We start from the raw sequence: 24,009 nt of genomic DNA, 5'->3' as shown, positions 1-24,009 counted from the left end.
TAAACAGGGTATCTCCTCTGACACTGACTGCAATGTGGTCATTAGTCAGGAGTGTGTAAATAACCTTCTGAAGAAGGTGAATGTAAGAAAGGCCTCTGGCCCAGATGGAATTTGTGGACGCACATTAAAGTATTGTGCTGACCAACTTAGCAGTGTCCTCCACCACATCTTTCAGATGTTACTCAACTGCAGTCAAGTCCCTGACTTATGGAAATCCTCCATTATAATACCTGTTCCAAAAAACTCAAAACAAACAACTCAGTGATTTTAGACCAGTAACACTCACATCACTGTATATGAAGGTCTTTGAGAAAATTATGAAGAGTATAATTCTTTCATATATAGAGGGGGGAATCGACCCACTTCAGTTTGCCTATCAGGCAGGGAAAAGCGTAGAGGACGCCAAGCTTTTTATTCTTAACTGCCTCTATAGACACTTGGGAAAAACCTCAAGCCCACGCCCGGCTCTTATTTGCTGACTTTTCCTTGGCTTTTAACTTGATGCAGCCGCATCTTTTACTTAGGAGGCTGATGAATGATTTTAATCTGCCCCACCAGGTTGTCTTATGGTTGTCAGACTTTTTAACTAACAGAAAGCAGAGGGTCTCTGTAAATGGTTGTGTCTCAGACTCCTTAGCTCTGTCCACCAGTTCACCACAACGGTGCGTCCTCTCCCCTTTACTCTTTATTTTATATACAGATGAATGCAGGAGTGCCAAGGAAGGCAGCTATCTAGTCAAATTCTCTGATGACACTGCGCTTCTGTCTCTTCTTCAAAGATCTGAATCAGGACATGGGGAGGCTCTTGTTGATTTTGTTTCATGGTGTGACAAAAACTACTTAGACTTGAATGTGTCCAAAACTAAGGAGCTTATAATTGATTTTGCAGATAGCACCATCCATGGTAAAACTGTGGAAAGGGTGCCTTCATATAAATATTTAGACACCTTTTTTGATGAGAAGCTGCAATTTGATGTGAACACTGCAGACATTGTGAAGCGAGGGCAACAGAGAATTCACCTTCTCCGCAAACTGAACTCTTTTCTGTCAGTCCTGCTATACTTTGTCATTTTTATCAGTCTTTTTAGCGAGAGTCTCCTGTGTTTCTCCTTTATCCGCTGGTTCCCCAGCCTTACGCTGATTGAAAAAAAAACAGCTTGTACAGCATTATCAAAACATGTTCCAAGATCACAGGAGTGAAACTTAGGGACTTGTCCAGCTTCTGTAACCAACAAACTTTGAGGAAGGCAAACAGCATTTTGTCTTCTCCTGGTCATGTGCTTGCAGATGAATTTTCTAAGTTGCCCTCAGGTCGCCGCTCTGTCTCACCTGTCTGTAAGACTAACCGTTTTTGAAATCTTTTACTCCCTCTGCTATTCGTCTCTTAAATCTTTATAATCTACTGTATCCTATTGTGTGTACTGTGTCTGTATAATGTATGCAAGCTGTTCAAACCAATTGCCCCTGGTGGGATTAATAAAGTTGTCTGTATCTGTATCTGTGTCATCTTCCATGCGCAAGGTCCTGGGTTCGAATCCTGCTGAGGTGGACGTCAGCAAAGGCATGCGGTCGCAAGTGGTTCCCACCACCGATTCACACGGGATCAGCTTAATCTCAGCCAAGTAGTCAACCCAGGCGCGTCTCGAGAGACTCTCACGTCTCCAGACGTAAAAAGTAGATTCAGTCCTAAAAGGCCTTGTAGCAACTATTGGTATTGTTAAAATCAAAATCCAAAAAAGCAATTTTACTTTTAACGCTATATGTAAATTAGCAAACAAAATCCATCATGGCTGTGATCTAGTAGGATTTGTTTGTAGATCACACTGAGCTGGATATTTGTGTCAAATTGTGAGTCAACTGGACTTTTGTGAGGGGTGTGGTCTTTCCAAATTTGCTTTTTTGGGTGTTAATAACAGCACCACCATGTGGCCGATGGGGTCATATTTCTTGGCAAGCATTTGCATATTATTTCCAGTTAATGAACAAAGTTTCATGTCTGTAGCTCAATCCACCTCACAGGAAATGTACACAAGAGTAGATTACTGACAAACAACCCAAATATAGCTGCAAGGAAGTAGCTCAGTTGCTTTAAGTCAGTGGTTCCCAGTGTTTTTCCTGAAGACATCCCTTTTCTATCACTGAGTAAACTCAGGACCCCTGACTAAGGGACAGATTATGGATATTTCAAAAGATATTCGATGCATAGTTTTAAAAGTACAGAACAACTGACAACCTTTACAATTAACCCAAATAGTGAACACAATAATTGCAGAATGTGTTTGTACATCACAGGCAATTTGGATACATTTTGAAAGATTATTTCCCATTGAATATTGCATCAGAGATGAGTTCTCCTGATGTTGTCAGGATCCTTTTTATATAATTCTCTTTTTGAACTATGTTGGGGGTTTTTTAACATTAAAAAAATAAATTCAGTGTTTTATTCTCCCAGATACTTGGTCACTGTTCTATTAGCTCTTTGGTTGTTTTAACTGTGTGCTTTTCTAATGCAGAATGAGGCTGCTTTGCACCGACTCATGGTGTGAGGGGCAAGGCCTGTTAAAGTTTTCACTTTTTTGGCAGTCAGTTATAGCACCACCGTCAGCCCGATTGGGGAAAAAATATTTGAAGCATTAGGACGTAATTTCCAGGTATAGTGCTAGGTTTTGTTTCTGCAGCTCCTTCCAGCTTACAGGTTACTGGTTTTGAAGTACACATTTGTGATATTTATGATGCCTCCTGTGGTTGGGCTCAAAATACTTTGGTAGGCCTACTTTCCAACATGACTTAAGAAATCTGAAGCTATTTACTAGAATTTGTGTTATGAGATAAACTGTAAATGAGTTGTGGCTATTTTTGTGCCCTTTTTTTGTATTTTGGTATTGTATGACAAGTAGGGTTCCTACGCAAGTATGGAAAGTATGGAAAAGTATGGAAATAAATTTGATCAATTTCCAGGTATTAAAAAGTATGGAAAATGAAAAATAAAGTATGGAAAAATATTCATGTTTCCAGACTATTACCACTGTTCTAAAATACTGTTTTCTAAAATATAAAATTAGGTATTTCCAAAAATAATTTAATCAATCCGGATCATGTTTTATGCCGGGCCAAGCACAGTTTGTGTGAGAGCAAACGTCTCAGAAAACATACCGCCCCTTTTACCTGATTGACAAGTGGTTTGTCCAGTCCGCTGCCCCATGACCCTCCTCCAGCCCCCCAGGTATCAAGTTTCACTCCAACACTGCACCTTCGACAAGAAGACGAGTTTCACGTGGTTCACAATGGGTAGATGCAAGTTTTTGGATGGATGGCTTGACAATACCAAATATAAATACTGGTTGGCCAAGGATTCCCAATTCACACACAGAGCTAGATGCAAGCTTTGTGTGAAATTGTTTGACAGCACCAACATGGGGGAGAAGGCGATTCTGAGCCACATGAAAGGAAAAAATACAGATGTCTCGTTACTGTATCGCTTGCACCCAGAGTCCCAACCTTTTTGCCTCAGCCCAGACATTGAACTTACCTGAGTTTTTATTTGCATGCCATTATGGTACTTGTTTACAATCGCCTATTAGAAATAATTAAATATGACGTGAAATATGATACACTGATATATTTACTCAGATGTCGCATATTCTCTGAAAAAAGAAAAAAAAAGTCTTGAAATCAGGGTGTGAAAAAATATGGAATTTTGAAATTCCAAATGTGTAGGAACCCTGGACAAGACAAGTCTGGCTTCCATTTGTATGCCTCATAGTTTGCCATTCAGTACTTAAAAAATACAGCTCCCAGGAGGTGGAGCTTCTACCATCAGGGTTGTGCACAGGTGTGTTACATACTGCTGATGATAAGACTTAGATTGGTTTCTATTACCTGCCTGTCCGTTGTTGCCTCATGTACGCTCTGATAAAAGTCTAATAGACCAAAAGCTCAACAATAAAGTGAAACGCTGCATAGATGTAAGTGTGCGGATATCTTTTCTACCAGCTGTAAATGGCCCTAAAAGATTTTTTAAAAAATTGAACTCGAGCAGCAACTTACAGCAGTAGCTGCAGTAGCAGCCACAGGTGGGAGCAGCAGCAGCTAACAGCTTACAGATTCCACACAGTATTTTCTTCAGGAAGTGCACATTCTAGTTATTTACTATATAATATTTCATCATAATTTAGTATTTATCTACTTCTGTACTGTTTGCACATTATTATTATTACTGTGAGAGCTGGCGACATCCTATTCTAACATGTATAAGTGATTTTATATAATTTTTCAGAGTACTAAAAGTCATGTTGGCAGTCTATAGGAATTATGTTCAAATGTTCACCTGTTCATTTTTTGTCAGGTCATTATTTGATCTGCCTCTATTTCTGCTGGACTGGACCTCTCTCTCTCCTAACAATCAGGGCCCTGTTTCCCAGAGGCTTCATAGCGCTATGTGCATCGTAAGTTCTATCTTAAGATCTCCCTTAAGCTTACGGGCTGTTTCCCAGAGTCTCCTTAGTTAAGATATATCATCTGAAAGGTAAATCTTAAGAAGGGCGGTCTGAACCACTTGTAAGCTGTCCTTTAGTGATGCACTCCGTTCATCCTGTCACAGTTTTAGCTTTATTAGGCCAAAATTATGCTCTTTCAGTGGACAGTTGCAGTATAATTCACATCTAGACTCCTTGTGCAAATTACATCATTAGTTTAAAATTAACTTCATGAAAAACAATAATGAATATTGAATATTATGAATATATAGGTTTATTTATATATTCATTGATTCATATATTTAATGGAGCTAACTAACTGAGGATATGTTTTTTTCTGATGAAGCTACAGGCTGTACCCTACCACTATATACTGAATACTGAGCTATATGGGCGATCAAGCACGTTGCCTCTGCTTGCTTCATTGTAGACGAGATTATGGCTGCATTACAGCGTATCGTTGCGCTCAATCAACTGAACCAAAGGCGTCGCTGTCCGTGTAGCCATTTGGTTCATGTTAATCATTTTATGAGGACAAACTTCAGTCCACTTGATGTCCTCTCAAACAGTGCCATCCTGTCCAAATACCGGCTGGCACGTGAGGAGATCCTGAATCTGCTTGCACTTGTGTCCCCGCACATTTCCAGAACTACCAAATGCAACTTGGAGGTGGCATACACACACACAAATACGCGCACACACGCGCACACACACACACACACACACACACACACACACACACACACAGACACACACAGCAATGAAACGTGGATATGCTGGTGCTACAGGTGCCTATTGTGTGACAACAACAGATTTGCAGTCTGTACATTGACAGAACTGATGTTGGAAAACTTATATGTAAGACACAAACTGGCATTGAAGTGCAATGATGGAAAAAGAGAGATTAACATGTATGCTGTTATAAATGTTTCATTAACAAATGCATTATCGGTGAGCAGCAATCACGTTTCTCTGCTTCATCATTAGTCTCTTTGTTTATAACGGGATGCACATTTTTTAATGTGATATGCTTCAGGCATGTTAGGATGGGTATTTTTCCTGAAACAGTGCCAAAATGCTCGTCTGGACTGAAACTTAGTTTTAAAGTGCTGCTTTTAAAATACCTGTGTATGTGTGGACTAGGCTTCAAATAGATGAGCAGATGTTCTGTAAAAGGCATAGCCTTATTTAAGATATAATATTTGATGGAGGTAAAATTATTATGGCAATACTTTTTATATTACGTCATTTATTTACCTTTATATGAGATCAATCGATGCATGCAGCATCAATTAAGACAGTTTAAGCACTGTGGTGAAGGACAGCTCCAACTTACGATGCACCTTAGCAGCTCCTCTTACTCTCTTTGGGAAACACTCATAGGAAAAGAAGTTCCTTAGCTAAGGTCTATCTTAGAGCGCTAAGGTACATCGAAACTGGGAAACGGGGCCCAGACCATTACTTAGTGTAGTGATTACAGCAGATGGTAAAATTCAATGAAGCACAATGTCAATAGTTACAATTATATATTAGACAATGTTTTATGCATTTAAAAAACAGCCAACTTTTGTTTTTACATAATAGTATATCAGAGTAGCCCATTAGTTCAATCTTGCCACTTCTGTGCACCTTGAGATCCAAAGGTTGTGAGTTCTGCTAAGGGCATGGCAACCAAATTCAGCGAAGCTGTACAGATAGGGATACAGAAAGAGTCTGTAGTGTTTGATACAATTTCACCTGTAGCTGGAACTAAACAATTTAAAAAATGAATGTTGTAGCAGCAGCAGCAGCAGCAGCTGTAGCTTGCAGCTGGCAGCAGGAGCAGCAGCAGCTAACAGCTTCCAGCTCACACACATACTAGTCTCCATTTTACAAGTCTGTTTTCTTCCAACTACTGTAACTATATTGATTGGGCTGATTGCTACTTTTACTACACATCCAGCCTGACAAGAAAGCCTTGTTCATATGTTCTTTAACCCATTCAAGACTTTATACAGTGGGGTGAGCATTCATATTTGTAAGCTTTAAATGTCTCTTTGTCCTGTTAATGTTTTTAATGTTTTGCTGTTTTAATGTTTTTTTTTTATTTTGATTTGGGTGTTAAAAATACTACCTGACTCTCTTTATGAACCTCCGTGAAACACTTTGTAACATAATAAAGTTTATCATTAGAATAAATATTATGTACATACGTGTGTGAGCTCATACCTCAGAATGTGTGACAGGCACAGAGCTGATGCCAGCATTGATGGCAGTCCAGGAGCGAGCAGTGAGCACGCAGGCGAACAATGGGTACAGATCTCCAGCACCCAGTCTGAGGCTGTAACGCTTTACCCCGGACATGTCACCATTAATCAGAGCCTGCCACAGCCGACAGTAGTCCAACCGAAATTCTGGCTGCAGGACCTGAAGCAGAGGGAATTATAGATGTCTTTTATTAGAATTTCATCGACATTAATAATTTATGGTATATTGTAAATGGTACATTTAATTATTTGCAAACTGCTGTATTGTTATATGTTATGTTAACATTAAGTGTTTTTCACAAAAACACATTCAATCAATCAATCAATCTTTATTTATAAAGCGCTTTTCATACAATAAAATGTAGCACAAAGTGCTTTACATGTTAAAAGCAGAGCCCCCCCATCCCCAGCAGACCCCCTCACCTCCCTCACCCCCCATCCTGATGTGATTTAAAAGAAAAGAAGAAAAATAGAAAGAATAAATAAATAAATAAATCAATAATAACAAAGAAAAAAAATAAGGCTGAGCACGGAAGAACCAGAGAGGAAACCCCTCGGCAACTCGACCGCCAACAGGAACCCGCATCCCAGCCCAGGCAAGGGAAGAGGTCTGGACCCTCCACCCCACCAGCGGAGAGCAGACCCCAAGCCAGTGCCACAGCAGCCTGAACCAGTGACCGCCCCCCTGGTGAAGACGGCTCCCACTGAGGAAACACTGGAGTTAAGAACTAAACTATAATAAATGACATAAAATATTAAGATGTAACGTAAAATAAATTAGTTATTAAATAAATTAAAACATATACAGTAGATAAAAGTAGAGCATGCTAAAAGTAAATACAATAATAAATAGTATCTAAGTTATCTAATAGACTAAAAGTAATACTACATTAGTAAAATTAGGAAGATAAAAGAGACATTAGTTGAAAGCCAAATTAAAAAGGTGGGTCTTGAGCCTGTTTTTTAAAATTTTAACATTCTCTGTGGCCCTCAGATTCTCTGGCAGGCTGTTCCATAACGCCCAGGTTTCTTACTTGGTCGGATGGATTCAATGACAAATGTTTCTCTCTCTTAGCCTCAGAACCGATTACTAAAACTTCAGTTTTGTACTGGTTGAGTTGTAAAAAGTTCTCTGCCATCCAGGATTTGATATCTAAGATAGTTAGACAATTAAAAAGGGCATCAATTGGCCCTGTGTCATCAGAAGACATGGCGATGTATAGCTGTGTATCATCGGCATAACTATGAAAATTGATGTCATGTCTCCTGATGACATTCCCAAGTGGGAGCATATATAAATTAAAAAGAATGGGGTCTAAGATTGAGCCTTGGGGCACACCACATTTTATGTCATGGACCCCTGAGGAGCATGTATCGATATTTACCATAAACTTTCTATCTATGAGATAGGAGTTGAACCATTTGAAAGCAGTGCCAGAGAGGCCAACCAGGTGTCTAAGTCTGTTTAAAAGAATAGGATGTTCTACTGTATCAAAGGCTGCACTTAGATCCAGTAGCACCAGGACTTAAATCTTATGTGACTCCAAACTGCACCTGAGATCATTTACAATCTTTATCCAGGCTGTCTCTGTACTGTGGTTCGTCCTAAAACCAGATTGATATTTCTCAAAAATGTTGTTTTTAGTTAACCCTGTAAAACCCACTGTTGCAAATTTACAACATCACTTTTAACAATTCTAAAAAAAGGCCTGCATTTTTTTTTCTCAAGACCACATTTACATAGTTAATGGGTCCTATTGTTTGTCCTCACAATGCTATTGGATAGAAGAAGTGTTTATAGGTCTGGTCATCTGGCCATGAACTCACTCTACCTGCAAACTTCCCGTTGAGCTCATCTCCTTTTTTGCATGACTGGATTTGTCAGGATTAAAGTAAGTAAAATTCCTTAAATATTTTTTTTTTGTGTTTATTACAATGTCTAGAACATGTACATATTTAGTTATTTTGAAAAACATTCATCAAATTTGATTTATAGCTTGTTATGTCTATGTTGTAATTCTATAACAGTGGGTCAGTGTGGTAGTCAAAATAGCCTGTGCTCCTCCTTACACATTACATAAGGTCACTGCACTTCTCACATGGTCACAAATTGGAAAAAAAAATATAGTAGAAATTTAAAGTATTAGATGATTCATTGTAACTAAGCTCTAAATGTGCTTTTCTGTTAAATTTTTACTTAGTTTAGCTTAGACCATCATTAAACACATGAATAAATTGTATGGGGTATTTGAAACTCCAACATCTATAGCAGTATTTGAAACTCCCTGTATCTTTGTAGTTTCTCGTTTGTTTTTTAACTTCTAAATGATCCTGAGCTATTTTTCTCAGTGTTGCCCAAGCAGCAGTTTGTAGCATTAGGGGACAGAAAAACAGGTTCTGAATGTTCTGGATTTGTTGGGGGGATGCCTGTTCCATTGTTCAGGGACAGGTGCGAATGGTCTTGAATGTGAACCTGTAAGTGCTCTGGGGGGATGCATGTGTTCCTTTAGTGATTCAGTAACATCTAAAGAACTGCTTTGCCCATCGCTACACCAAAGTGTAACAACATCAGCTGGTTCAAACTAACTTATGAACAGAGGCTAATACAAAAGTGGTAAAGTGAGCTCAGCAGTGTGACATTATGTGATATATAATATATATTTAAACAAGAGTTTAAACTGGAGAAGGATCTGTGGCATGAAAACAAAAAAGGCTGTTTATAACTTTAGAGTAAATAACACCAGAAGTCCTGAAGTCAGTGAAGATGTGACAGGCTGGACAGAAACCAGAGGATCTGTAACCTCTGTGATGATGATGACGATGATGATGATGGTGTGGGACATGAGTTTCATATTCAGTTTGAATGTCAGAATGAAGCTTAATGACTTCCAGAGAAAGGTATTAGCCAAAGTATTATTTGAACCGTCCATCTAAAGTCATCTGTTAACTGGGTGTTTTGTCTAAAGAATGTTCTCTGTTTGAGTAACATTGGTTGTACTTTGGCCACGCCGTGTGCCATCCTTCTGTTATTGTATGTAATGTGATATGGTCTTGAAAATGAAAAGAAGAAACTGAATGTATTTGCCATCATCCAAAGGTTTTTATCACCTTAATTGGGATCAGTGGACCAACGGTATCTCTTTAGCCCATGAATTTAACAATCCAATACCTGTTGCATTGTTCAGGGACAGGTGCGAATGGTCTTGAATGTGAACCTGTAAGTGCTCTGGGGGGATGCATGTGTTCCTTTTAGTATGATAAGTAGAGAGCATAATAGGCCAGCCAGACAGTATTGTTTGAATGTAGTAAACCACATTGAAAGTGACAGAGGAAAGTTTTGTAAATATATTTTTTTCCAATATTTTTTATTTATAAATGCTTATTCATAAAACTATGATTGTTGTGTGATTATTACTCATGATATATACTGTTACGGGGCTAAGTAAGCAATCAACCCTGCAAATGAATACTTAAATGTTCTGTATATCCGTTCAGACAAAGTGAGTACAAACACAGAAGTTCTGCTCCCAACTATGCCCAACGTTGCAAATTTACATTTCCCTAAAAACTTACTAAAATGTAAAAAATTTGAAAATTCTTTGACTTCTACATCAGAGGCCTCCTAAAACAATATCTGAGAGGTCAAAAAAAAATTGCTCATTTTTTTCTATATCTGGGTCTTACAGGGTTAAGAAGTCATTCAACTGAATAAAAACAAGCTTCTCTAAAATTTTGCTAAAGAATGGCAGGTTGGATACTGGTCTGTAGTTATTAAAAATATCAGGATCCAAATTGCTCTTCTTCAGGAGGGGCTTCTCAACTGCCATTTTGAAGGCCGCAGGAAAGATGTCTGTCTGAAGAGAGCAATTCACAATGTTTAAAAGCTCACTTTCAAAGGATCTTAAAAATGTTTTAAAAAGTGATGTGGGGATTGGATCTAAGAGGCAGCTAGTTGGATTTATTTGGGAGAAAAGTCTACCAAGCGTCTTAGCATCAACCAGAGCAATGTGTTGCTCGGTTACGAGCGTTTATACAACTTGGAGGAGAGTTCACACTGCGTTTGGCTGACTGATCGGATGAGTATGGTGTTTGATGTGGAGGCTTTTTGTGTATTTTTGCGTTGACACAGGAGTTTGTGTGTACTTACCTCGGGCTTGGCGAGGGAGATTTTGTATGCTAGGGCCAGTCTCTTTGTTTATGACGGTGTCAGGTGGCCAGGTGGCCAGGTGGCAGGGGTAGTTCCTCAGTGTGTGGGGGGTTAAATGATGGTGTGGGGTTCCCCTTGTAGGCTTAGCAGCGTTCCCCTTTGGGTGCGTTGTGTGGGGGTGGTAGTGTTGTGGCGACATAGCAGCTGAAGCTTTTGTCTTGGGAGCATGGCCGTGGCTTCGAGAGGGTTGCTAGCTTGCTAGTCGCTCCCCCGAGCCAGCGGTCTCTAGTGCGTAAATACCCACCGCTGCTCGCTGCATGAAGACTAGGGGGAGCTTAGTTAGACGGGTTGATTATTAGATAATGGGGAATCTCCAAACCAGGATCCTCTTTGTGTGCATGGGGATACTTCACTGTCTTCCTGAGCCTGTCCGGGCGTAAAGTTGCCTTGTTTTTTTTGTCTGGTCCTAGAAGTAAGTGGAAATGGCTGAATTCGATGTGTTCTTGCTGCTCCGTTAGAGGAGGCATTGGAGAGATGTACAAAGGAGCAGTTAATTGAACTGGTTGATCATTTTTCGGTGGACGTGGGGGATAGGAAACTTAAAGGGGAGATTAAAGTGGCTTTGAAAGTAAAGCTCGTGGAGCTGGGAATTTTTAGATCTGTCCTGTGCCTTTGGCACCTTCTGCTGTTTCCATGCCTGTCCAGGTGCAGGGGCTGACTTTTGAACAGCAAAAGGAACTGCTCTTGCTACATATGGAACATGATAAAATTAAGTTTGAGATGGAAGCTAAAAAACAACTTGAGCTGGAGGTGATCCGCCAGCAAACAGAAAAAGTGAAGCTGGAGCTGGGTTATTGTCAGTCTCTGGATAAGTGTGATAATGGGGCTGTGGGACAGGTGCGTCCCTTTGATATAAATAATCTGCGCAGGGGGCGTATTCACCGTTGAATGCGGCTGACAGCGCTAGTTATGCCAAAATAAAATCTGCAGTGCATAAGGCTTATGAGCTCGTACCTGAGGCATATCACCAGCGTTTCCGATCTTGGGAAAAGAGAAGTGGCCAAAAATATGTTGAATTTGGCCGTGATCAAACTGCACATTTTAAACGTTGGTTGGCTACATTTGAGGTTACCACTTTTGATGATTTGTGTGAGTTGATTATTTTGGAGCAGTTTAAAAACATGTTGCCTGGTTGAATTGTTTACGAACAGAAGGTTACTTCTGCTGCTGATGCGGCTGTGTCAGCAGATGAGTATGTGCTGCTCCATAAGGGCGGTTTCAGAGATCGCACAACCAGCTGCGATGATGTTGGCTGGAGTGGGAGCAGTCGCGGTGCTGCGGCGGCTGACCAGAGGTGTTCTGGGAAGCCCGGTTCATTTCAATTTGTGCCTAACTCACGAAGCAGTTTTGACAGCAGTGAAAATTGTCATTGCTGTCATGAGAAGGGCCATTGGAAGGCCGATTGTCTGGTGTTACAGTCTAAACATAGAGGAGGAAACTAATGTTAAGCCTGCAGCGGCTGTTGCACCTGTGGTTACTGGCGGTGTTTCTGAGCTGGTTTTTGATGTGATTTCTCCTGTCTATGATCCAGATGTTTTGGAGGCATATGCTCCTTTCATTAGGAGTGGGTTTGTGTCACTGGTGGGTAGCGATGTTAAAGTCCTTTGACTCCTTTATGGTCGAGTCAGTGCTGCCTTTATCCACCGAGACTGACAGCGGTGACTTTGTCCTCAGTCGCGGGATCGTGATGACTGTTTAACCCGTTCCTTTGCATAAAGTGGTGCTTGATTGTGAGCTGGTGCAGGGTGAGGTAGCTGTGGGGGTGCGGCCAGCGTTGCCTATTGAGGGGGTTCATTTTATTTTGGGCAATGGTCTGGCTGGTAAGAAAGTTTGGGCTGACATCCCACCCTCACCTGTTGTTACCCCCTGTGGGTTGATGATGTTTCTGATGTGAGCTCCAGTGAGGTGCCTGATGCGCTGCCAGCCTGTGTGGTTACACGTGCAATAAGTAAGGCTGAGCCGGAGTTAATCTGTTTGATTTTCCACTGTCTGCGCACTGTCAGTGTTCTGCAGGCTGCGGAGATAAACAGTGCAGCCGGTGGCTACTTTTTGTAGGACGGACTGTTATTTCGGAAATGGGCTGCTGTGGGTGGTGACTGTGTGGGGGATGCTGTTGTTCAGTTGGTTGTGCCAGCTAAATTTCGTCCCCTTGTCCTGAAAGTTAAAAGGTAACTGGGTGGAGGATGAACCGCTGAAAAACTTGATTGAAAAAGATTGATTTTGTCAACTGGTTTCGGCATCGCTTGTTTGTAGCTGGTGATATGACACGCGATAAATTGCAGTTGTCTCAGAGTAAGATGAAGAAGTCTGGCTCTGTTTGCCAGTTCAGTGGCTGTTACGCATGAGGATGGGGTGCCTGGGCCTGATGGAAGTGTGCTGTGTGGTCACATGAGGGATTGGGAGTCTTTGCATAGCTTGGACAGGCTGCTTGCTCGTTTGCCTGACTCCGAGCGTGCTGGGCTGTCTCACTTGATCCAAAATTTTCCTTGTATGGTTGGGACAGATATAAACAGTGCTGGCTGACACCGCGCTCCCTCTCTCTCTCTCTCGAATCTTTGCCAGCGCCCGTACTTTTCTTTGGCCTCTCTATTTCTTTCAGGTTATCTCCACAACACCACATCTCGCATGCTCCACACATCCACATATACACTACTGATCACACTGACTAACACACCCCATTCCTGCATTATGTTTATTTACGTTGCTTTACTTAAATAAACCAAGCCTGAAAAGTCTCCTTCCTTAGCCCTACAGCCTTAGCAGCAGCCTCCACATAGAGGTTTTTAACATGGCCCACTCAGATTCCATGTCCCTAACCCTCGTGAGATGTACAGAAAATTCTTCCTGAGGTGGAAGTCTACAGGGCAGACCCACCACCATTTTTCACAAACATTTTATGTCTTGGTGTGTTAACATTAAGTAAGTAAGTAAACTTTTATTTATATAGCACCCTTCATAGTACGCTTACACAGAGTGCTTAACATTACAAACAACAAAACCACAGCTCAATCAGTCACGATAAACATGCAACTGAAACATTCAAGAAAACATACACAAGGCATATGGCAATGCAAGGTCAGTGCATGTAGAAGCATGTAATAAAATACATAAATAAATAAGAAATAAAAATAAAACATGATCACATGACACTGCAAAGCCAGAGGAAATAAGGTAGACAAGCTGAGAGAACAACAGAAAGCGGCAGATAAAACAGTGGATACGGCCTAACACTCAAAAGCTAGTCTGTACAGGTGAGTCTTTAACTGTCCTTTGAAACTATTGACAGACAGGGCAGATCTCAGACCCAGGGGGTGCACATTCCAAAGCCTAGGGGCCACTGCCCCAAAGGACCGGTCCCCTTTGTCTTTGGTCCGAGGCACTGACAGTAGGCCCTGGTCAGATGATCTCAATGACCGGCTGGGGGTGTGGTGGTGAATGAGCTCACAGATGTAAGTGGGGGCTTGGCCGTGAATGGTTTTGAAAGTGAGCAGCAGCACCTTGTATTGGATTCTGAACAGGACGGGTAGCCAGTGCAGGGAGGTGAGTATGGGTGTAATATGGCAAGACTTTTTTGACCTAGTAAGTAATCTGACAGCTGCATTCTGTACAAGTTGAAGGCGGTCGATGGATGACTGATTGAGACGTGAACAATGAATTGCAGTAGTCGAGCCTGGATGCTATAAAGGCATGGATTGACATTTCTAGTTCTGAGTGAGACACAATGGAGCAGAGTTTAGCAATGTGTCTCAGATGGTAAAAACAATTGTGACACAGAGACTTGTTTTTGAGGGGCCCCAGATGTTCTTGTACCCTGGCTGTGACACTGTCAGAGGCAATGACTAGGACCTCGGTCTTCGCAGCATTTAATTGCAGGAGGTTGTTGGCCATCTAGCTCTCAATGGCCACCAGGCACTCAAGGAGAGTGCTGAGACTCTGCATGTTTTCTGGTTTGAATGAGAAATGGAGCTGAATGTCATCTGCATAACAGTGATGGGAGATGCCTGGGAACTTACTGTGATGTGACTGAGGGGGAGCATGTACAGGGCGAACAGGAGAAGGGCCAAAATGGAGCCTTGAGGAACACCACAGTGAAGGGGGGTGGAGTCAGACTTGTAAGGGCTGACGGCCACAGAAAAACATCTATCGCTGAGGTAGATGTGATCTACAGTGTCGAACACTGCACTTAAATCTAGTAGGACTAGTACACAGCATTTGCCTGAGTCCGAGGACATCACGATGTCATTAGCTACTCTTAGGAGGCAGTTTTGGTGGAGTGGTTTTTACGGAACCCGGACTGGAATTTGTCTCCGATGTGGTTTGCTGTCAGATAGGTGGAGAGTTGATTGGCCACCACTTTCTCTAACAGCTTGGAGACAAATGGGAGCTTGGAGATGGGTCTGTAGTTTTGTGGTGAGGAGGGGTCCAGGTTGGGCATTTTGAGTTGCTGCTTAAAATAAGATGGAACGACACCGCTGACCAGAGATTCGTTTATGACGGTGACTAAGCTGGGGGCAACAGAACTGATGACTTCTTTGAGCATGGAGGTTGGGATGATATCCAAGGGGCTTGAGGAGGACTTCATGGAGCTAACTACATCAAGCAGATCTACCAAAGAGACAGGTGAAAAACTGCTCAGGGATGGCAGGGTTGCTGGGAGGGGGCAGGTGACAGGGGGCACGGCTGATGGGGAGATGCTTGCCTTGTTCACAAAAAAACAAAAGAAAGGTGGTGTTACAATCATTGTTGGAAAACACAGGAACAGATGGAAGAGGGGGCTGACAATTGTGTTAATGGTGTTAAATAACACTCTGGGATTATGCTTGCTGGAGGTGATGAGATTGGCGAAGTATGCAGCCCTAGCACTTTTAACTAATGCATTGAATTCTATTTTTAGCTCTTTGACATAAAGCCGGTGGACTTTGAGGTTGGAAACTTTCCATTGCCTCTCTGCTCTGCAACGTTTGCGTCTGAGCTCACAAATGTTCTCATTCAATCAGGCGGAGGAATTAATGGGATGGATAGGGCGGGTCACAAGGGGAGCTACGTCATCTAAAATACACATTGTGCTTGCTTCTTCAGAGTGTTCATTTAACTTAACATGCTTATCATTGGACTGTGGCTGGAAATTGGAGCACCTGAAGAAAATCGAAACAGACACACAGTCTGTCTAGAACTACTGTGTGAATTTGTCTCAAGGTTCACGGTTCATCATTTACTGTCATTCTACAATACAAGGTTGCACAATGAAATGCAAGTTGTAGTCCCTTAATGCCACACAGAAAAACCCACAAAACCAAAAGCAATTTTGCTTTCTAAGTTTTCTTGGAAATACAGCCCTTTGTGAGCTTTCTTAACCAGGGTGGAGATGTGAGATGACCATCACAAGTTATTTGGAATGCTGATTCCCAGGAACCTAAAAGTGTTTAGTTGCTCCACTTCGGCTTCATTAATGTAGACATTGGTGTATGTCGTCACCTTCTTTATTTCTAAAATCAACAATCAGCTCTTTGGTTTTGCTCATGTTGCCCACTCTACAAGACTGTTGATTTTTCTCCCGATATGAACTGTCATTGATTGTAATCCGTCTGATGATGGTGGTGTCAGGGATTATAGTCATAGGAGAAGAGCATGAACACAGGGGGGCTGAGCACACAGCCCTTGTGGGCTTTGATGTTCAACACTAGAGTGAAGGTGTGACTGCCAATCTACCGATTACAATCTGTTTGTTAGGAAGTACAATATCCAGTTGCAGAGTGTATTACTCAAGCCCAGAGTGCTAAATTTGCCAGTTTTATAGGGAAGATTGAATGCTGAGCTGTGATTGACAAACAGCATTCTGATGTACTGTAGATATTGTTATATTCATGATGGGCTTAGGGAGGGGCAGTGGTGATGGCATCCTCTGTAAATCTGTTGGCTCTGTTTGCAATATGGTGAGGGTCCATACTGGGTTTTTCAAGATACTTTATCAAAATGGGGGTTAGAGTCAGAGTTGTTTAGATTAGATACTGTAGAATTTTTGGGTACACGGATGATGGTGGCCGTCTTGAGGTAGGTGGGAGCATTTAAAATCATGATGACATCAACTAGCTGGCTGGCTAACACATTCTCACTATCAACGTTTGCCTTGAAGATATCAGGAGTTGGATGACAAGGAACTTCCTGAAGCTCAACGGAAGCAAAACCGAGGCCCTTCTCAATGGTTCCAAAAGCACCCTGGCCAAAATTCAAAGCTGGTCTCCTGACCATCCCCACCTCGCGCCTCAGCACCATGGGTGCCAGGGCTTTCAGCTGCACTGCTCCCAGGCTCTGGAACTCCCTACCTCCACACATTCAACAGTCCAGCAGCATAACATCCTTAAAATCCAATCATTTGCCTAGTCATGTTTCTTGCTATGTATGTTATTTTATGCCCTGTACGGTGACCTTGGGTGTTTTGAAAGGCGCCTTTTAAATAAAATGTATTATTAGGGGTCCAAGCCTGCGGGACTTGGGGAATGCGTATGCAAGCAGACGCGTTTCCCAGGACCAGCAGTGCTGGGAACCCTATTGTAATTGTTCAGATTTTTATTACTAATACTTTTCCATAAATGAAACGAATGCTGCAGGCTACACCGTGCGAGGGAGGGTGGTGCAATTTGGAGGGTTGGTCCAGACCCCTGCAGGGACCTCGGACGCAAAAATGTACATATGTGCACCTGCAGGGGGCACTACAATCAAAGTCAATGCGTTTTGGCATGTAACTCCCACAGCATATGTCACACCTTCAAAAGCCTTATATTCTTGGATTCCCTGAATGGAGCTGCATCAAATGGGCATGGCCACGCCCACTTCCGCCTAACTTTTTTCTGCCAAAAATGGCAAAAACTGCAAAATCTACTTTTTCGAACTCCTCCTAGAGATTTTGACCAAACTGCATGAAACTTGGCACCTACACTCACAAGATGGACTTGATCTAAAGTTATGAAAAGAATTTTGTGCGGTCAAAAAATGTATGAATTATTGACAAACAACTTTTTGTAGCTAGCTATGAAAACGCGAACTGTTCCATATCTTTGTCAAATTTAAAGCTATCAAACCCAAACCTGAGATCCTGAGTTAGTATGTGACTGTGAGGGTGTGAACTGAAGTTAGTGAACATTGGCCACTAGGGGGCGCTATAAACATGGGAAGTTAATATATCCTCAATGGATACACTGATTTTCATGAAATTTGGTGGGTATGATGTAGGGCCATTCCTGAGGCCATATATGGAAGGTGGTCATGACGGGTTAAAGTGGGCATGGTTTATTACAAGATAAACAACAAACATTTATTTCAGATGAACTATTGCACTGAGAACTGTGAAACTTATAGAGTACATGTAGAATAGGACTCAGACTGACCATACCAAAAATTGCGCAGATACTCCACTAGGTGGCGCTATAACAGATGCAAATGCATTTTTTCCTGTAATCTTCACATTTTAAATCACACAATCATAAACTTTGTATCCACGTATTCCCTAAATACAGCTGGACTTTCTGACATAGGCCCCGCCCACTTCCACCACACATTTCCTCCGCTAAGTTGCCACACATCCAAAACCTGCTTTTTTGAACTCCTCCTACAGATTTTGTCCAAACTGCATGAAACTCAACTCTTGAGATGGACCTGATCTAAAGTTATCAAAAGAATTTTGCCCGGTCAAAAAATGTGTGAATTATTAACAACAAAACATTTTTGCTGGCTAAAATACACATATTGTTTCATATTTTTGTCAGACTAAATCATATCAACATGACACTTAACACACTTATTCCAGAGGTCGTTCAGAAGCTTGGTGCCAAGTTTGGCCCAAATTGGCCACTAGTGGACACTGTAAACCCAAAAATATCACGTTTTGGCTTTACAAGTTCCTCTGGTGATGTGGTCTCACATGAAAGCTCCTGCTTTTGTAGCCTGTGATATTCTGGATTACCTGCCATATGACTTTAGTGTAGTTGGTGTTGCAATCTCTCTTCAGTCTCTCATAACGCTCACACTTTACTTCCTTGATGCCAGCTTTCACTTTCTCTCTGGCAATGCTATATTGTCTCCTGACTGAAATGCATCTTTTTTGCTCTGGATAGGGCCTTTAGCACTCCATTTATCCAGGCTTTCTGGGGAATATTGTTATTTTCTTTATGGCCTCCACATCATCAACACATTTGCTAATGTATGGTGTCACTGCTGATGTATATTCCTCCAGACTGATGTAGTTCTCTTGGGTGGCAACATCTCTGAACATATGCATGTCTATGCACTCAAAACAGTTCTGTAGAGATGCTGTAGCCTCATCTGTCCAGACTTCAACTGCTTTTCTGTTGGTCTGACCATTTTAATCAGCTGAGAGAAAGTTGGCAGTAGATTTAGGGAAATGTGATTTGATTGTCCCAATGGGTGGGATTTTTAGCTGGATGAATTAGATAATGTTAATAACCCAAGACAGCATTTTGCTATGTTAGCTAGCTAGCAATTTGTCCATGTTAGTAAGAAAGCTGACTGTAAGCCAGCTAAAAACTACACACAATTTACATGTCAGTGTTTCCTCTACTTTTTTCCCAGCACAGGATGACACTGAAATTATGGTATGGGGCACTAAATTTGATGTATTTACTGTTTAGCACGGCCCACAGGCCCTCAGCCTCACTCCCCATTACCCCTACTTCCCTCGGAGGAGTGTGGACGGCAGCTTGGACCTTAGCCACCATACCAACTTGAATTCAGCCACTTATGGTGGCAAATCAGCGCTGGGTCTACCCCATAAAATCACAGCAAGACAGAGTTTGCTGATTCAGCAAGGACTCAGGGCTGTTAAGTGGGCAGTGCAGGATCAGATCCCTGTCACTTGGGCACTTGGTTCTGCTCTGGCTAAATCTGAGTTGAAGGTCCATCGCTGCTGTGCCGCTGCTGCAAAATGTATGCAACAGAAACACAGCATGTGGGGACTCTGTAGATGCTGGTCATTGGTTGATGTCAACAGACTCCAATTTTTAAATAATGTTAGCTAGTGGACCTGAAATTAGCTGGTACCGTGATGTTGACGGAGCGAAAGAGGCAGAACTTAACCAAATGGGCAGTGCAGCACCTGGATAGTCTACAGTGCTGATATGCTAGAGTTAGCCTATTTTGTGATTCATCCTCATAAAAGGCAGCGCTTGCAAACATGTTTTAATCTTATGTCTAAATAATTACATTTGTAAGACAAACATGAACACATTAACGGAGTGGTTTTGTAGGTGTTTCCCCATACCACAAACAATATTTTAAGTACAGCAATATCAAAGAACAATACAGTGTATATAACGCTTTGTGATCGAGTATGTGTCTGGCTTTGCCCAAAACTGCAACACTCCTTGTCAACTTTGTTCTTACATATGCTATATGTGGTTTCCAGCAGATTCTGTGGTCTATTATCAAATTTGTTTTGAAATACTCTTTCAATAATAAGATTATCTATCTTAATAAGTACTTGTTTATTTATTTTTCGATTTCCAAACAGCACTAGTTTGGTTTTGTTGAGATTTAATGATAATTTATTTGAATCAAACCACATCTTTTAACTTATGCAATTCTGATGTGACCACCCCCAGAGGCTGCTGTAAAATTGTCCCCAGAGTTCTTATCATCAAATTTCAATATTTCTGATACTAACCATATGATATTTATATTCCACAATCTGGACAAACTGTTGACTGTCCCATATATAGCTATTTACCGAGTTCAACACAACTCCTTTGATGCCATGCCTTTCAAGTTTATTGATTAATATTGTATGATCAATGGTTTCAAATGCCTTTTTTAAATTCAATAAATACCCATATTGCATGTTTTTTCTATCAATCTATACAGGTTGTTATTTCTTCTATGAGCTCCATCTGTGCCATAGATGTTGATATGTCAGGTCATTATTTTTTTGTATTGTTCTTGTGTTGTCAGAGTGTGTGCATGTGTTGGAGTGTGATTGGTGGCTGCAAAACAGGTGGTGAGTGCTGATTGGGCCAGCTGACGGAGATTGCTGACACCAGATTGGCCCACTGTGAGACAGAAGGTTTTTAAACCTTCAGCTGACAGAAACTCTTCCCTCCTTTCACCTTTCCACCACCAACAAAGCCAGTACTTAGATTGTGTTTGGGCGCTCCTCAGCGTGCGACCGAGCAGTCTCCCAGTTGCCTGTGTTTGTTTGTAAGTGTGCTTGGTGTTGGGATTCACAGGATCACAGATGATTTGTCATTTGTTAAAATCTAAACTGGACATGTGAAGGCTTCTCTTCTCTGCATGCTCTTTGTTCTTCAGACAAAGAGAGCTCTTTCTCACCTCAGTGAGAACAGTCACCAAACTTGATTGGACAAGACTTTTACAGTGGCATGTGACTCTGTGATGTCACAGGCATCTGTAGAAGGTCTGCTCCCTTAAGACAGTCCTCTCTCTTACTTGGGAGCTGCCAAGCCGCCCACACCTCTTCCCGGGTGGGCCTGGACCAGCCCAGATGCTCAGACCCTTGCTCCTTGCCCTGAACCATCAAAGGGAGGGCAATTGCTCAAAGACTCTCTTTTTCCTGGACCACGACTTGCCCATATTCAACACACAGGCAAACCAGAACCAGAGCACTTACACTTGCAAGCACAAGGTTTGCAACTAGCTTTCTAGCAACAAGGAGAACCAAATGAGTTAGCGCCCAGCGTCTAACTCTGTAAAGACCTCGAGCGACCAGCTTCCTCAGAGTTCCACCTTTGGAACAAAGGACACACCAAAGACTGCATCTGGAACCACAGCTCTTTCCGACCTTCCTCTGCCAGTTAACAAAGCAGCACACCACCAAATCAATCAATCAATCAATTTTATTTATAAAGCCCAATATCACAAATCACAATTTGCCTCACAGGGCTTTACAGCATACGACATCCCTCTGTCCTTAAGACCCTCACAGCGGATAAGGAAAAACTCCCCAAAAAAACCCCTTTAACAGGGAAAAAAAAACGGTAGAAACCTCAGGAAGAGCAACTTAGGAGGGATCCCTCTTCCAGGACGGACAGGCGTGCAATAGATGTCGTACAGAACAGATCAACATGATAAATTAACAGTAATCCATATGACACAGAGAGAGAGAGAGAGAGAGAGAGAGAGAGAGAGAGAGAGAGAGAGATGCAGGTAATGACAGTATCTTACAACAACATTAATGAAAGTAATAATATTATAGTTATAGTTCTGGTTACTGCGGTACAATATGTTGAAAGTATGTACCAAAGCGACTCTTCTTCCCATCCATTCAAGAATCCGTAACGTAACAACTGGGCATAGCTTTCTCACAGCTTTACAGGCTAAGCAAGACTGTTTAACTTGTTGTATGTGATTTCATACACCCAAACAGGCATCTCAAAGTTCCCGCTTCCTTTCCTTTGTCTTTGTCCTGACCACACAGTCAGACAAACACCTCCCCCGACCTGAAGCCAGATTTGATTCGGCCATCTTGTAGTTCTCTGTTGTCAGCCATTTTGTTTTGTGGGCTCTTTGATCACCACACCCGCCTTTGTCTTTCACTCTCTCTCTCTCTCTCTCTCTCTCTCTCTCTCTCTCGAACACACACACACACACACACACACACACATACACACCAAGCTTGTATATAGTTAGTTAGAATTTGTGTGTTTTGATTTGCTTTGCTTACTTTGTGAATAAATATAATTCTTTGGAATCATATCTGCTGTCTGTTTAATGTTGCACAAGAGTGAATGAATAGTCAACCTCTGCTGCGTCAAGAACTCCGAAATCCTTCAGGCTTTACTGTTAATTTTGGTTATTGTCATTAATTTAATTATTAATCAAAACTCCAAATAAACCCTCTGCGGTCCAGAACCGCGCCGGCGCATCAAAATCACGTGACCGATTTAAGACGACGTAGCAGCAAAACACAGCCTCACTGAGTCTCCATTTCAATTTGTGTGGAAAGTGCGAACTTCAAACTTTGTACCACTTTTTAAATTGTGTTGATAGGCCATATAAAACCAGACTTATGATAAATCATAAACACCATGATTTCCCTGAATATTTTTGTCATGTTTGGTTCAGGAAGTAATGGTAAAAACGGGCTTTTCAGCCTGACAAAAGTGCTGAAAGCAACAACAGCAGGAAAAAAAAAAACAAAAAACACCACACCCCCTTTCCTATTGGTGGAAAAATGCGCCACATCAACCAATCAAAAAATAGTATGGCAACAGCAGCATTTGTTGCTACGAAAGAGGGGAAGGTTTGTGGGAGTTACGGCGGCAAGAGAGAAACAGCGATAGCGATAGTGAGCGGAGAAATAGTTAGAGATTTGGTGATATTTAGCGTGTTTGGAGTGTATGGTTAGTGTGTAGTGTAGTGTGTTTGGTGTATAGTGCAGTGTGTTTAGTGTGTCGTGCAGTCGTTTTTTTGTTTTGCGTGTCAAAACAATGAGGCGACTCCTGAATGTGGAGCAGGCACTGCATCTCCTCTTTGAGCGGGATGTAGCGGAGTGAAACGCGGATCCGGAGTCGGAGCCAGAGAGTGAGGACTTTGATGATGAAGGGGATGATCCATCGTTTGTGTTGAAAGAGGAGAGAGAGGAAAAGGAGCCTCCGACGAGCACACCGAGTGGCACCCGGAGGTCCACACAGAGGAGGGGACAGCGTAGCGCGCCCACACGGTCACGGTCTCCACTGACACAGGCCGCAGAGCCAGAGCCACGCCTCCACTCTGAGCCCTGAAAGACAGAGGAAGATGCTGACACTGCCCCAGCAGTAAGCAGGTTCCAGCCATGGAGAACACCAGGAGTCCAGATAGAGACACTTTCTCCACACAGTCCAAAAGACCTGTTTCTGTTGTTTTTTGCCACTGACACAGTCAAGCAAATCTGCAGCAACACAAACAAAAATGCTGCAAAAAACAAGGAGTTAGGGAAAAAGTACAAATGGACTGACATAGAGACAGATGATCTGTACAAGTTTTTTGGTCTTCTTATGTACATGCCTTTGGCGTCGCTGCCAAGTCTCCAAGACTACTGGAGACAAAATCACGTTTTGTCTGTACACCTTCCAGC

General features: G+C 41.9%; 1 protein-coding gene across 9 annotated transcripts in view; it reads right to left on the bottom strand.

The window, feature by feature from the left end:
* Positions 1-24,009, bottom strand: part of adck1 (aarF domain containing kinase 1) — a 416,484-nt gene that overhangs the window by 112,434 nt on the left and 280,041 nt on the right. For all 9 annotated transcript variants that reach the window (XM_049596288.1, XM_049596287.1, XM_049596291.1 and 6 more), the window contains one exon: positions 6,684-6,881. In XM_049596288.1, coding sequence (XP_049452245.1) covers positions 6,684-6,881 — 198 coding nt within the window. The remainder of the gene's footprint in view (positions 1-6,683; positions 6,882-24,009) is intronic.

Source organism: Epinephelus fuscoguttatus, linkage group LG14, assembly GCF_011397635.1.
Source record: "Epinephelus fuscoguttatus linkage group LG14, E.fuscoguttatus.final_Chr_v1".
Classification (NCBI taxonomy): Eukaryota; Metazoa; Chordata; class Actinopteri; order Perciformes; family Serranidae; genus Epinephelus; species Epinephelus fuscoguttatus.
The sequence above is the reverse complement of the archived record's forward strand: the minus strand, read 5'-3'. Positions and strand labels throughout refer to the sequence as shown.